Source organism: Symphalangus syndactylus, chromosome 21 (assembly GCF_028878055.3).
Source record: "Symphalangus syndactylus isolate Jambi chromosome 21, NHGRI_mSymSyn1-v2.1_pri, whole genome shotgun sequence".
In the NCBI taxonomy this organism is placed as follows: Eukaryota; Metazoa; Chordata; class Mammalia; order Primates; family Hylobatidae; genus Symphalangus; species Symphalangus syndactylus.
This window is the reverse complement of record NC_072443.2, coordinates 25582987-25598348: the sequence shown is the minus strand read 5'-3', so window position 1 is coordinate 25598348 and position 15362 is coordinate 25582987. Positions and strand designations below refer to the sequence as shown.

The window sequence follows — 15362 nt, the reverse complement described above, 5'->3', positions numbered from 1 at the left end:
CGATTCTCCTGCCTCAGCCTCCCGAGTAGGTGGGACTACAGGCACGCGCCACCACACCCGGCTAATTTTTATATTTTTAGTAGAGGCGGGGTTTCACCTTGTTACCCAGGCTGGTCTCACACTCCTGACCTCGTGATCCACCCACCTCGGCCTCTCACAGTGCTGGGATTACAGACTTGAGCCGCTGCACCCGGCCACCTTTTTTTTTTTTTTTTTTTTTTTTTTTTCCTGATACGGAGTTTTGCTCTTCTTGCCCAGGCTGGAGTGCAGTGGCACGATCTTGGCTAAATGCAACCTCCGCCTCCCGAGTTCAAGCGATTCTCCTGCCTCAGCCTCCCAAGGAGCTGGGATTACAGGCGTGCGCCACCACGCCCAGCTAATTTTTGTATTTTTAGTAGAGAAGGGGTTTCGCCATTTTGGCCAGGCTGGGCTGGAACTCCTGACCTCAGGTGATCTGCCCACCTCGGCCTCCCAAAGTGCCGGGACTACAGGCGTGATCCGCCACGTCTGGCCACCTAACGTCATTCTTAAGACTGGTTACGGGCCGGGCGCGGTGGCTCACGCCTGTAATCCTAGCACTTTGGGAGACCGAGTGGATCACCTGAGGTCAAGAGTTTGGGACCGGCCGGGCGCGGTGGCTCACGCTTGTAATCCCAGCACTTTGGGAGGCCGAGGCGGGCGGATCACGAGGTCAGGAGATCGAGACCACGGTGAAACCCCGTCTCTACTAAAAAAATACAAAAAATTAGCCAGGCGTGGTGGCGGGCGCCTGTAGTCCCAGCTACTCGGAGAGGCTGAGGCAGGAGAATGGCTTGAACCCGGGAGGCGGAGCTTGCAGTGAGCCGAGATTGCGCCACTGCACTCCAGCCTGGGCGACAGAGACTCCGTCTCAAAAAAAAAAAAAAAAAAGTTTGGGACCAGCCTGGACAACATGGTGAAACCCCATCTCTACTAAAAATACAAAAATTAGCCGAGCGTGGTGGCAGGCGGCTGTAATCCCAGCTACTCGGGAGGCTGAGGCAGGAGAATCGTTTGAACCCGGGGGGCGGAGGTTGCAGTGAGCCGAGACCGCGCCACTTCACTCCAGCCTGGGTGAAAGAGCGAAACTGTCTCAAGAAAAAAAAAAAAAAAAAAAAGACTAGTTCCAACACAATTGTACAGTTTTCATAACATTAGTCAGCCAACTTGTTAGACATTCCAAATATCTTCAACCAGCTATCTTATAAAACCTTTTTAGGGTGAGTTGCATACATAGAAAGCAGAAATCAATCATTACATTTGTTTCCTAGTCATATACTGCAGCCTCCCACAGAATTCATGAATTGCCTGTGGCCACTCCTCGTCATACGATGAAATATGTAGCATCATAGGAGGGCTCAACAGATTGAGCCCTTGGCCTCCCAGCGGGGCTCCACCGACCCCCTCAACTTCACTAGGCAGCAACTCCGAATTGTAGTTCTTAGGCGGGTAACTTAATAGGAATTTTGGAAACTGAGCTCATGTTTGCAAAGCCTTTGGCATAATTCCCGGCACAGAGAAAGCGCTCAAAGAATGTTAATTATAATTAATGCAAAGCGCCAACGTGCACTGTTCGATTCGCACAGCCTGAGAAACGGTTCGGTTGCCATTACTTTCTTATAAATTGTTAAACTATTAATTTGTTTGGTTGAGGAAATGGGCCAACAGGGAAGGCAAAATGTGACTTGTTTTACCTGCGGGGCATTCGTCTTTGGGTCTCTTTATGAGAAGAGAGGACACCTTTCTCTTCAGTTCACATTCCCCGCAGCCGGAAGATAGCTCTAGAATACTTGGCTGTAAGAGAGACAGAATGGGCCGGGCGCAGTAGCTCACGCCTGTAATCCCAACACTTTGGGAGGCCGAGGAGGGCGGATCACCTGAGGTCAGGAGTTCGAGACCAGCCTGACCAACATGGAGAAACTCCGTCTCTACTAAAAATACAAAATTAGCCGGACGTGGTGGCACATGCCTGTAATCCCAGCTACTAGGGAGGGTGACACAGGAGAATCGCTTGAACCTGGGAGGCGGAGGTTGCGGTGAGCCGAGATCGCGCCATTGCACCCTAGCCTGGGCAACAAGAGCGAAATTCCGTCTCAAGAAAAAAAAAAGAGAGAGAGAGAGAGAGACAGAATGACTCATAAACCAACTGTCTGACTGCCTTTTTGGCATGCCCTCTGGGCCCGAGAATCCTCCAGCAGCCTCTGGAAGAATTCCGCCAGAGAAAATCAGTTGTCACGGAAAAAGAGATCTTTCGCCTCGCGATGATTACGTCATCAAGGAGCGCCAGGAACATCGAAGGATATTGGGGGAGGAGATTTCCGGCCCCCAATCCTGGTCACGACCTTATAAGGTCTCTTCCCATAATTCTCTCTTTCTTTTCGCCATCTTTTCTCTTCCCGTGGAGCCGTCGCCATGAAGTAAGCACGACCCGTGGTTCCCAATCGGCTTACATCCTCGGGCAGAACGCCTCTCTGTCGTCCCTGGCATGGCTGTAGCCACCCTCCCTGATGGACTTTCGCTTTTTGTTGCAGGGTCGAGCTGTGCAGTTTTAGCGGTTACAAGATCTACCCCGGACACGGGAGGCGCTACGCCAGGACCGACGGGAAGGTAAAAAGCGGCGTCGGCTTCACCTAGCCTCTTGTACTCCGAGGAGGAAAGGCTGGTCTAATTCGGTTTAGGCGGGTTTATTCCCCACATCACCATTGGCCTCTGGAAGTCTTCGTGGACGCTCAGTGGACTGGTCGTTAGGACCAGAAACCTCTAAGTGAACCAGCGTTGATTATTTACTGTGAGCCAGGTCGGACATCAGGAGGGGTTTATGTAACTGATGTCCCGGTGTAAGGGAAATAACTGAGGTACCCAGGTACCCCTTGGAATCCCGGGACGGACAACAGCAGAATGTTTCCCAGAAGGACGTACCACCCTGTCCTTTGCTATGAGCTAGATTTCCTGCTCTCGAGAAAAGACTAAACGCAAGGACCTTCATAGTGTGACACAGTTACCTGCCAGTTATGTGACAGCCTTTTGGTCCTCGTGGGCCTCAGTTTTGTAAAATGATAAGCCAGAACTAGCATATTGATCTAAGGATTCCAAGCTCACTCAGCCTCTTGTACTTTGTATAAATAGCAATTCCTTTGGATTTGTCACTCTAGGTTTTCCAGTTTCTTAATGCGAAATGCGAGTCGGCGTTCCTTTCCAAGAGGAACCCTCGGCAGATAAACTGGACTGTCCTCTACAGAAGGAAGCACAAAAAGGGACAGTCGGTAAGTGGAATACGTCTTGAGGTTGGGGGCTATCTCTTAAGTTGTTTAAGCTCTCTGAACGTTGGTTTTCTGCTCTGTAAAATTAAATCAGACTGTATGCGAAAGAGCTCTTAAACTGTAAAGCATCAGCGAAATGAAAAAGATATTATAAACTGTCTCTATATATCTAAGGCTAGCAGCAATACCGAGTTGAAATTTTAAAGTCAGATAAATTACGTTAAGCACCTTTGTTTTATAGGGCCGGGAGGAAAACCTTAGTTTTCCAGTGGGAGGAAATTGAGAAGTTACCACAATTTGGTTTTGATTGCAATGTTTACAGGATTAGTCCTAACATAGCCAGTGGACTATGAACCAGTCCACCATACTAGTTCGTTCTCAAGACAATGGTTTTTCTGGTCCTTGTTAAGTGTCCTTTTAGCTGGTTTATACATGAGAAAAAGTTTTGAGTGCTATGGTAAGACTAGTATTCAGGAGGCTTGGGAATACTTACTGAGCACCCTCTGGATGAAAGACTTCTAGGTATTGTGAGAAATAAATGCCATCAGACATAAAATATGTTGAAAGTTCAGAGGATTGAGAAACCTAAAAGTGGGTATGACACACTTATTAGGGTGACTATTCAGGAAAAAAAAGGAATTACAGGTGTTGGTGAGGATGGGGAGAAATTGGAACCTTTGTGCATTGCTAAATATGCAGCAGCTGTGAAAAACCATTTGGTGTTTTCTCAGAAAGGTAAACATAAAAATTATCCCAGCAGTTCCACTTCTAAGTTATATCCTAAAACAGTTGGAAGAGGGGACTGCAGGACTGTATAACTTGTACATCAATCAATGTCATAGCAAATCCGGGCTTGGTGGCAGCAGCTGTACTCTGGCTCCTCTGGAGGCCAAGGTGGGAGGATTGAGGCAACATAGGAGACCTTTTTTAAAAAAAAAAAAAAAAAAAAAAGTTATTTAGATGGATAATGGTGATAGCTACACAGCACTATGAATGTACATAAGGCCACTATACTTTTTTTTTTTTTTTTTGAGACGGAGTCTCGCTCTTTCACCCAGGCTGGAGTGCAGTGGCGCGATCTCGGCTCACTGCAGGCTCCGCCCCCCGGGGTTCACGCCATTCTCCTGCCTCAGCCTCCCGCGTAGCTGGGACTACAGGCGCCTGCCACCTCGCCCGGCTAATTTTTTGTATTTTTAGTAGAGACGGGGTTTCACCGTGTTAGCCAGGATGGTCTCGATCTCCTGACCTCGTGATCCGCCCACCTCGGCCTCCCAAAGTGCTGGGATTACAGGCGTGAGCCACCGCGCCCGGCCTTTTTTTTTTTTTTTTTTTTTTGAGACAGGTTCTCTGTTGCCCAGGCTGGAGAGCAATGGCAGGATCACAGCTCACGCCACCTCAACCTTCTGGGCTCAAGTGATCCTCCCACCTCAGCCTACCCCGTGGTCCACAGGCACATGCCACCATGGACCAGGTATTTTTTAAATATATTTTGAGGAGACAGAAATCTCTCCTAGATTGACCAATTTCGTCTCAGATTCTTGGGCTCAAGTAATCCTCCTGCCTTGGCCACCCAAAGTACTGGCATTACAGGCGTGAGCCATCCTGCAAAGCTAAATTATAATTTAAAAAGTTACAATGAGGCTGGGCATGGTGGCTCACACACCTGTAATCCCAGTGCTTTGGGAGGCCGAGACGAGCGGATCATGAGGTCAGGAGTTCAAGAGCAGCCTGGCCCACAGAATGAAACCCCGTCTCTACTAAAAATAGAAAAAAATTAGCCGGGTGTGGTGGCAGGCGCCTGTAGTCCCAGCTACTTGGGAGGCTGAGGCAGGAGAATAGCTTGAACCTAGGAGGTGGAGGTTGCAGTGAGCTGGGATTGCGCCCCTGCACTCCAGCCTGGGTGACAGGGTAAGGCTCTGTCTCAAAAAAAAAAAAAAAAAAAAAAGTTAAAATGGGCCTAGTACAGTGCCTTATGCCTGTAATTCCAGCACTTTGGGAGGCCCAGGCAAGAGGATCCCTTGAGCTTGAGCCCAGGAGTTTGAAACCAACCTGGCAATATAGTAGCAAAGACCCCAGTTTCTACTTAAAAAAAATAGAAAACACTGGGGATGGTGGCTCACGCCTGTAATTCTAGCACTTGGGGAGGCCAAGGCGGACGGATTGCCTGAGCTCAGGAGTTAGAGACCAGCCTGGGCAACATGGTGAAACCTGGTTTCTACTAAAAATACAAAAATTAGCTGGGTGTGGTGGTGGGTACCTGTGATCCCAGCTACTCAGGAGGCTGAGGCAGAATTGCTTGAACCCCAGAGCTGGAGGCGGAGGTTGCAGTGAGCCAAGATCATGCCATTGCACTCCAGCCTGGGCAACAGAGCAAGGCTCAGTCTTTAAAAAAAAAAAAAAAAAGAAAAGAAAAACGAAAAACCAAAAGGTTAAAATTGTCAACGTTACATTTTTACCACAATAAAAACAATGTTTAAGTGTTGGTTTGAGACAAAAATATTAAACAGGTAAATACTGCCATTTACTGTAGAAAAACTGCCATTTTACTGTAGAAACAATAAGATTTCATCCTTCCAAAAAGTTTAAAATTAGGATGTCTGTAAACCACCAATGTGCCTTATTTTTGTTAAAAGCTTTTAAGGTAATTTTGCATGTCAGTGCCTTAATAAACAACTTTTCAAATATACTTTGTTCTTGGACTTAAAGGTGCTCTGCAAGATCTTTTTCTTATAAATACTGTAGTATAGGTTTCCAATAATCTACAGAAAGCGTTAGATTCCACAATACCTTCTTAGACAAGTCCTACCTAACATTTGGTGGCTCTCCTGTCAAATCATTGTCTAATTTATTTCTCCTAGTGACAGTCCTTTGAGTTAAAATAGCTGAATTTGATAATTTTTTCAATAAGTAAATTATTAAAAGTATAAACAGTCTTCATTTGTACTGCTGTGCATTTAATGGAATAACCATTTTCCTTAGAGTTCAATTTTTTGTGTCTTTTTAAGGTAGTAAAAAAAATGGCTAGGATTTGTAATAGAGGGCTTAATCCATAAGTGGAAAACATGTTTTATTTCAAATAATCATATGAATTATTTTTTGTTGAATTTGAATCTTAAAATACTTCATTTGCCCTGTCTTAAAAACTTAATTTTTCCTCCCTCTAAATTCTTGAAGGAAGGTTCCTAAGTGTGCCCCTCATCTTTGTTTTGCAGGAAGAAATTCAAAAGAAAAGAACCCGCCGAGCAGTCAAATTCCAGAGGGCCATTACTGGTGCATCTCTTGCTGATATAATGGCCAAGAGGAATCAGAAACCTGAAGTTAGAAAGGCTCAACGAGAACAAGCTATTAGGTGAGGAATGCTTTCATTATGAGCATTTTACTTACTGGGATGGATTTTAAGTTTGGGTCTTCAGTAATTAAAGTTACCATATAGTCTAATATATGTTAAGCTGATTTGGTAGTTAATGAAAATTATTGACAAACTTTTTGGATTTAGTCTACAAATAAATGGAGGTGGGGCAGGAAGGAATATGGTCATTGTACTTGTACAGTACAGTCTAACTCTAATAAGTTGTACCACTAAGGAGTAAAGTGCTTTTGCCTTAAGTTATTTTTACCCCACAGGGCTGCTAAGGAAGCAAAAAAGGCTAAGCAAGCATCTAAAAAGACAGCAATGGCTGCTGCTAAGGTAATTATGGGGTTTCTTTACTTTCTTGAACAATACAACAGGAACATTTCTTTTTCTTTTTTTGAGACGGAGTCTTGCTCTGTTGCCCAGGATGGAGTGCAGTGGCATGATCTGATCTCGGCTCACTGCAACCTCTGCCTCCCGGGTTCAAGCGATACTCCTGCCTCAGCCTCCCGAGTAGCTGGGAGTACAGGTGCGTGCCATCGCGCCTGGCTAATTTTTTTTTTTTTTAAAGTAGAGACAGAGTTTCACCATGTTGGACAGGCTGGTCTTGAACTCTTGACCTCAAGTGATCTGCCCACCTCAGCCTCCCAAAGTGCTGGGATTACAAGTGTGAGCCACTGAGCACGGCTGGAAATTTTATTTTCAGTCTAAATTGTGATAAATGAAAGTTTCACAGTTTTAAAGTATTGAATGCAAGACTCATTTGGAAATGATGTTTGTAACCAATTACTTGGCCAGTGGTTCAGGTCTCCAGAGAGGTGGTCTTCTCCATAAGCCAAAGCATCTGTTACTGTTAGGAATTGGGAAAAATAAAGGTTGGCTTTTTATTTTTTTTTCCTTCAACACAGGGTCTCACTCTGTAGCCCAGCTGGAGTGCAGTGGCACAGTCACGGCTTGCTGCAGCCTCAACCTCCTGGGCTCAAGTGATCCTCCTGACTCAGTCTCTTAAGTAGCTGGGACTACAGGCAAGCGCTACCACACCCAGCTAATAGGTATTTTAGTTGAGATGGTTTCGCCATGTTGCCCAGGCTAGCCTCAAACTCCTGAGCTCAAGCGATCCACTTGCTTTAGTGCCCCAAAGTGTTGGGATGAGCCCCTGCACCCTGCCTGGTTTTGAAAGTTACTGTGGTTATCTACATTGATAACATTGAGAAAAGCTGAGTAAAAGCTGTACTGTTAACTGAGAACTTTTCTGTGAGTTTCTGTTAGGATGCATTTCAGGATCCTACACTGCACTTGGTTGTGTCTCTTTATTTCCTCCAATCTGTGATGGTATCTTTGTCTTTCATTGTAAAGATGGGCTTTAAATATTTAAGGGGAGTCACATTAAAAGATTGGCATTAGGAATGCAGTTAAGTTACTAAGAAAGTGATGTAACCTACATAAACAGTCTGGATGTGAGAGGTGGGTAATAATAGGGTAACAAAAGTTTTGTGGAGTAATATCACGTTATCTTTTTACAGGCACCTACAAAGGCAGCACCTAAGCAAAAGATTGTGAAGCCCGTGAAAGTTTCAGCTCCCCGAGTTGGTGGAAAACGCTAAACTGGCAGATTAGATTTTTAAATAAAGATTGGATTATAACTCTAGGTTGTGCTGGATCTTTTTTTCTTATAACAGGCATGTTGGACTTTACATGGTCACAGGTGAACTAGTAAAGAATGTAAGACATAGGTATTTTATTAAAAAGTCTATTGCTCAGGAATACTGCATCCTATAAAGTAAGCTTCTTCCTTGGAGAGAGGTTAAGCAAAATGTTGTAAGAAGATGAGTATGGTCAGATGCTACCTTGGCTTGGCTAGGGTATATAGGGCACATTATAAAAACTTCATTGCCTTAACTTTTTGGTTACATTGCTGTAAGTATTAGGATGTTGCTGGTGCAGTATCTCACGCCTGTAATCCCAGCATTTCTAAGACCAAAGCCAGGTGATCACTTGAGCTCAGGAGTTCAAGACCAACCTGAGTGACCCCATCTCTACAAAAACATACAAAAGTGAGCCAGGCATGGTGGAGAGTGTATATAGTCCCAGCTGGGAAGCTGGGAGTGTGGAAGGTAGAGGATCGCTTGAGCCAGGGAGGTCGGGGCTGCAGTGAGCTGAAATCGTGCCACTGCACTCTAGCCTGGGTAACAGCAAGACCCTATATCAAAAAACAAAAGTACTTTTTAAGTGATTTTCTTGTTAAATTACCTTTTCCCATGATAGACAAATTTAGTTTATATTGGTTTCCTTGTAGTCATTGGTATCTCGCCTACCATTTGCTAATAGCTGAAGGTGCTAAAAACTATCAGCTGTATTAATCCACTCTTGCTTTCAGAAAGTAATGTCTAAATGAAAAGCACTGCTGCTTGAATAAAGAGTATCCTTAGCTAAATTCCCAGAGTAGTTTGTTGAGCTGGGGGTTTGCCAGAGCTGTGTGAAATTACAAAAATGTCTGAATAAACATATTCAAGAGATTTTGAGATGGAGTCTCTCTTGTTGCCCAGGCTGGGGTGCAATGGCACGATCTCGGCTCACCGCAGCTTCCGCCTCCTGGGTTCAAGCGATTCTCCTGCCTCAGCCTCCCGAGTAGCTGGGATTACAGGCACGTGCCACCATGCCCGGCTAATTTTGTATTTTTAGTAGAGACGGTTTCTTCACGTTGGTCAGGCTGGTCTCGAACTCCCGACCTCAGGTGATCTGCCTGCCTCAGCCTCCCAAAGTGCTGGGATTACAGGCGTGCACCACCATGCCCAGCCTGAGAGTTATATATTTAAGATTGATAAAATAGAAATCAAAACTTGCATGTGAAGAATAGGCTTCTACTTCTACAGAAAGGTCATTTTTACCTGCCAACCTGTGCCAAGTTGCAAGGATACAAGTGGACAAATCACAGTCCTCTTTAGGGAAACATGATTTTACACAGAATACTAGGTGAGGGTATATAGTCAATGTCAACATTTTCCTCCATCACTATCCTATCCAAGGTGATAGAATTTTTTTTTCTAGTGCATATTACATTCAGACGTCCAAGTGTTACAGGTAAAATGAGTAAGTCCTTTTGAGAACCTGAAAATGTAAACTAAATTATAAGAAATACATAAAATACAGGCTTTTGCTCATAAAAGCAAAATGTTAAGATTTTGCATGGGGAAGAGTCAGTTTTTTGTAATAATGTTTTATTTAGGGAATTACTGGAAAAATAAAGTCATTATACCCAACTTGAATGTAAAGCTATGCTTGCTAATTTTTGGAGAATAAAATGTCCCCTTAAAGTATTGCTTTTCTGGGCTAAATGTTGGCTTTTAATAAAGTGGAGCTGCCTATTGTCATTACCCTTGAGTCTTAAGTAACCTGGGACCCAGAAGAAGCTAGAAATAAACACTACCTGTTCTCACTACAGCAAGTTTAGCTTTACTCAGGAAGACAATTTGACCACTGGGAAAGCATTTTATTAAAACGTTTGTTTCTATTGGCCCAAAGGATAATGCGTGCATCAGTAGGCTTCTCAGTGCTTACGGGTGGTGTTTGGGCAAGAACCGAGTGGAGGGATTCTTTTTAACTCTTCTACAACCTAGCTGTATTGTTTACAGATTTGAATGTATTCACTTAATATATTAAATGTTTAATATTAAATACCAATTAACTTAAAATGTTTAGTTTTTTAATTTTTTTTGAGACGGAGTCTCCCTCTGTCAACCAGGCTGGAATACAGTGGCACAATCTCAGCTCGCTTCAACCTCCGCTTCCCGGGTTCAAGCGATTCTCCTGCCTCAGCCTCCGAAGTAGGTGGGACTTCAGGCGCATGCCACCATGCCCAGCTAATTTTCATATTTTTAGTAGAGACAGGGTTTCACCGTGTTAGCCAGGATGGTCTCAATCTCCTGACCTGGTGATTTGCCCGCCTCGGCCTCCCAAAGTGCTGGGATTACAGGCGTGAGTCACCGCGCCCGGCCAAAATATTTAAAGACAGTATGACAGGAGAGTGGGGCTGGCCTGACATGTAGACGAGCTTCCTGGGTGCGCAGAGGGTGCATTTTCGTCTTCTGCTCTCACTGCCCCACCCCATGAGGGAAGAGGTACATCTCCATTTTTAAATTCCTCCTTTGAGCTACAGTGGCAAACTCAGCAACTAAGTAGATCCCAAGCCTGATAGTTTCTTTTTTCTTCTGGGCCTTGAGAGCTCATGTCCCCGCACCTGGAACCTTTCAAGGATGTCCGGGCCATCTGGGAATTACTGCGTGTGCACACACATAAAAACACGCCCCTAACACCAGAGGCTGGGTGTATGATTGTTTTCGAGCCTATTGTATTCAACCGTCTGCCCCTCAGCTACTTCTACAAGCGTCAACGGGCCTCACCCAGAGACTACAGATCCCCTGGTGGATAAGTGTACTAGGCCGTGTCTGAAGCTGGAGCCCTCGGCCTGAAATGTTCTGGCTTTAGCAAAGCGGCAACAGTGTCCAACCCCAGTCCCCGAGGAGGAATGTCAGCCCTGGGCTCCCGTGAGCGCTGCAGATTCGTCCCAGGAAAGGGTGACCGGGATCGCTGCCCCGGGTCGCTGCTCCGGGATTACCAGCTAAATATCTGTATTAGCATCCTCAGCACGCACTGGGAGACGCAGCTCAAGTCCGCTCCCCTTCTTGTGCCCTTATATATATTTGGTGCAAAATGGAGAACCTTTTCCCCTACGTTTGTGTAAAAATATATGTAAATAAAGCTTTAAAACAGTGTTACCGACCCCCTTTTCCACTCGCAATAAGATTGACTATATATGCTGATCGTTCCAGAAAAGTCTCGACTCTTCCTTGAGTAGTCTGGAGCTAGTAGGTGCAAGTTTAGAAACGATAACTCATCACTGAGGGAGGCACTGAAAATTTTATAACTGTTAACTGGAATCTAAATTTCCATGTGAATGGGCTGTCTCTGGTCCCGTGTCAAGAGACTAATATTTTTCCAAAAGCCTCAAAATATGCTTTTATGATGTCGGGAGTCTCAAGGTAAACGTAAAAACGAACTCCTTTACCCCTTTGAATGTCTCGGATGAACTCACAACTGTCCACCAGCTCCCCCTACACGTGGCTCCTTAGAAACCGTGGAAAAGGGAAAAATGAAAAGAGAAACTGCCAGGACTTAAGATGTCTGCCTAAAGACCCTTCGAACTACAATGAAGGGTCTACCCGCTTCCAAAATGTCCACCCGCAGTCCTGACGTCACTGGATCGGCTCCATCAAGCCAGAAACCGAGTGCGCTCCAATCAGGGCTCAGTCCCCGCCCTTGGCTTGCGTCACTACCGGTGGTGCAGCAGCCATTTTGTCAGTCGCCAGCGGATCCCGCGCGCTGGGGAAGTGCAGTTCCCCCTGGTTACCAACTCGTCCGCTTTTCCTTCGGACTAAGGGAGCCGTCGAAGAACGCTCGCCAAAGGCGCAGCCGTTTCTCCCTACGGTGCCGCCGCTCCTCCTGCAGCCGCCCGTAGGTAGTGCGCCGTTTTCCTCACCTGTCCCCGACAGGCGCCTTCAGGGAGCCGCGGTCCGCGATGTCAAGCGAGGAAAGCTACCGGGCCATCCTGCGTTACCTGACGAACGAGCGCGAGCCGTACGCGCCGGGCACCGAGGGCAATGTCAAGCGTAAAATCCGAAAAGCTGCCGCCTGCTACGTGGTGCGCGGCGGGACTCTGTATTACCAGCGGCGGCAGCGGCACCGCAAGACCTTCGCGGAGCTGGAGGTGGTGCTGCAGCCGGAGAGACGCCGGGACCTCATCGAGGCGGCGCACCTGGGTCCCGGCGGCACTCACCACACCCGGCATCAGACCTGGCACTACCTGTCCAAGACGTACTGGTGGCGAGGTGAGACCTGGACCGCGGCGAGGGGGCGGGCTGGCGACTCGTTGCCTGGGCAAGACTCGCTGGCGAGGCCTGTTTGCGCATCCACGAGTCGGAGGGTCTCGGACGCCTCTGGGCGGCTGAGCTGCTGCCAGGCGGAGCCGAGAGGGTGGGGGACGCGAAAGGAGCCGCACTTCCCACAGGAAGGAGGCCGGCGAAGCTGGGGGCGGGCCCTGGCCCTGGGTGGGACCAAGGGGGCTTCCCCGGAGGCCGGGCCATCCGCGGGGAGGGGCCGGACGCCTGGGCTGCGCCAGGTCCGCCTCCTTTGGCGGCCCCTTGAGGCTGAGGTCATGGCCCTCCGGAGGTGGCGTTTGGCTCGTGGCAGTGGAGGCTGCGGGGTGCACGTTTTCAACTGTGCTGACGTTTGGAGGAAGGGACGAGTCACCCGAAGCCGGGTCTCCCGTTTCTTTAGTGCTGCGCTTGGGTTTTGGCGAGCGAGTATGAGCTGCTCTGGACACATTCGCTAGTGTTTCTCAAATTTTGCCGCTACCGCGTGAATAAGGAATAATACAATTATTTGCAGAAGTGATGAGTGATTGAGAAATCGCCTTGAGCGTTTTTTTTTTAAGAACAAGAATTAAATGTAAAAGATATCAGATACTCTGTTTGGTTTTGCCGGGGGGGGGGGGGGGTGGGGTTTGTTTGAGTAGACACGGGTCTTGCCACGTTCCCCAGGTTGGTCTCCATCTGGCCTCAAGCGATCCTCCTGCCTCGGCCTCCCAAAGTGTTGGGATTTCAGGCATGAGCCACGGCGCCCAGCTTGATATTCGTAGCTCTGAATGTTTTAATAATCTTTCCCTTAATGATGTGAAAAACGCGTTTGGGAACTGTGTAGCATTGTATAAACGCAGAAAAGGTATGATTACTGTGACTTTTTGATTGTCAAAAATACAGCTCTAAAGTTAACTTGACTCCTTGGGAACCAGTTGTAGGGGAGGAGAGCAAGTGCCCTTAGCTTCTTAACCATCTTCACTCTCCACAGTTAATTAATATTCAAACTGTCAGAATTAGTAATAGTTCACAGTCCCATTTAAGAAATTTTGTTAGGAACAGTGCTGTCACTCTGCATATGGCTACGGAAAAGTTAATTCATTCAAGTGTTGGTTACTTCGTCTGTGAATAAGGAAATTACTGAATAGTTCCTAAGGTTCTTTTCGGTTTATAAACGTCATCAAGTTTATTCGTTTACGAACTATTGGATAATCAAATTCTTCAATTATTTTCCACTTTAAACCAATATCTGAATTAAATTCCTATAAGGACAGACAAATGGGAAGGTTAAATTATGAGGTAATGAAGTAATCAGTGCATTTTGTTTGGATGGGTTTGGGTAGACATTAGTTAGTTGAACAAGTGTCTCAGATTTAATACTTCAGGATTTGTTAAAGATAATTATAACTATAGGTAACACTGATAAAGCTTATATATGCAGGATGTAGTCATTAGCACTTGGCATTTATTTAACCTTCATAAAACCTTAATACTTATCTCCCTTTTTTGGAGACAGAGTGTAGGGGGGCTTGCTTGGTGCAGTGACACGATCACAGCTCACTGTAGCCTCGACCTCCTAGGCTCAGATGATCCTCCCATTTCAGCCTCTATCTGTTTTACAGATGAAAAAACTAAAAGCACTAGGATGTTAAATAACACAACAAAAGTCACACAGCTGACCTTTGTGATCTCACACTTTTCTTTTTTTTTTTTTTTTTTTCTTTTTTGAGCACCCAGGCTAGAGCGCAGTGGCGCGATCTCGGCTCACTGCAAGCTCTGCCTCCCGGGTTTACGCCATTCTCCTGCCTCAGCCCCGGCGAGTAGCTGGGACTACAGGCGCCTGCCACCGCGCCCGGCTAATTTTTTGTATTTTTAGTAGAGACGGGGTTTCACCATGTTGGCCAGGATGGTCTCGATCTCCTGACCTCGTGGTCCGCCCGCCTCGGCCTCCCACAGTGCTGGGATTACAGGCGTGAGCCACCTCGCCCGGCCTGATCTCACACTTTTCTTAACCCAGTGTTATGTGGTATTTTATGTTCAGAATTTTTCTTTTCTAAGTTCATTATCTGTGAGTGATTCTAATCCAGTTTTGTTTTTTTTTTTTTTTAGTGTGCAGTGTCTTAAAAGGCAAAAACCTGAGACGATGTTTATTTATTTATTTATTTATTTATTTATTGAGACAGAGTCACTCTGTTGCCCAGGCTGGAGTGCAGTGGCGCAATATCGGCTCACTGCAACTCCGCCTCCCGGGTTCAAGCGATTCTCGTGCCTCAGTCTCCAGGGTAGCTGGGATTACAGGTGCCCGCCACCAAGCCCAGCTAATTTTTCTATTTTTAGTAGCGACGGGATTTCACCATGTTGGCCAGGCTGGGCTCGAACTCCTGACCTCAGGTGATCTGCTGACCTCGACCTCCCAAAGTGCTGTAATTACAGGTGTAAGCCACAGCGCCCGGCCAATACAACCTCTTTTGGTCTCTAAATCTACACTCATATAAATGCTTTTTTGATAAAGTCATATTTAACTCGAACCCATTGTTCCTTTCTTTTTCTTTTTTCTTTTCTTTCTTTTTTTTTTTTTCTTTTTGAGACAGAGTCTTGTTCTGTCACCCAGGCCGGAGCACAGTGGTGCGATCTCGGCTCACTGTAGCCTTCGCCTCCCAGGCTCATGCGATTCTGGTGCCTCAGCCTCCGGAGTAGCTGGGACTACAGGCGCATGCCTCCACACCTAGCTAGTTTTTATATTTTTAGTAGAGACGGGGTTTTGCTCTGTTGGCCAGGCTTACTCCTCACCTCAAATGGTCCGCCCACCTCAGCCTCCCA

The 15362-nt window shown here is 46.4% G+C and overlaps 3 protein-coding genes across 5 annotated transcripts in view; 2 read left to right on the top strand and 1 right to left on the bottom strand.

The window, feature by feature from the left end:
- The window catches only part of CEP97 (centrosomal protein 97), a 65966-nt gene extending 63690 nt beyond the window's left edge, over nucleotides 1-2276 (bottom strand). For all 3 annotated transcript variants that reach the window (XM_063629975.1, XM_055260591.2, XM_055260592.2), the window contains exon 1: nucleotides 1713-2276. In XM_063629975.1, coding sequence (XP_063486045.1) covers nucleotides 1713-2187 — 475 coding nt within the window. In that variant the 5' untranslated portion in view covers nucleotides 2188-2276. The remainder of the gene's footprint in view (nucleotides 1-1712) is intronic.
- A 19-nt stretch (nucleotides 2277-2295) lies between these two features.
- RPL24 (ribosomal protein L24) lies at nucleotides 2296-8278 on the top strand. The gene is made up of 6 exons (XM_055260596.2): nucleotides 2296-2435; nucleotides 2550-2625; nucleotides 3171-3281; nucleotides 6491-6627; nucleotides 6903-6966; nucleotides 8154-8278. The coding sequence occupies exons 1-6, from the start codon at nucleotides 2431-2433 to the stop codon at nucleotides 8232-8234; spliced, it is 474 nt and encodes a 157-aa protein (XP_055116571.1). The 5' UTR covers nucleotides 2296-2430; the 3' UTR covers nucleotides 8235-8278.
- Nucleotides 8279-8295: 17 nt separating this feature from the next.
- ZBTB11 (zinc finger and BTB domain containing 11) overlaps nucleotides 8296-15362 on the top strand; it is a 31703-nt gene continuing 24636 nt past the window's right edge. Inside the window, exon 1 of the mRNA XM_055260590.2 lies at nucleotides 8296-12515. Coding sequence (XP_055116565.1) covers nucleotides 12206-12515 — 310 coding nt within the window. The 5' untranslated portion in view covers nucleotides 8296-12205. The remainder of the gene's footprint in view (nucleotides 12516-15362) is intronic.

Coding starts and splice junctions, on each gene's coding strand:
- RPL24 (XM_055260596.2), top strand. Junction 2,626..3,170: donor ACGCCAGGACCGACGGGAAG/GTAAAAAGCGGC, acceptor TTGTCACTCTAG/GTTTTCCAGTTTCTTAATGC. Junction 3,282..6,490: donor AGCACAAAAAGGGACAGTCG/GTAAGTGGAATA, acceptor TTTGTTTTGCAG/GAAGAAATTCAAAAGAAAAG.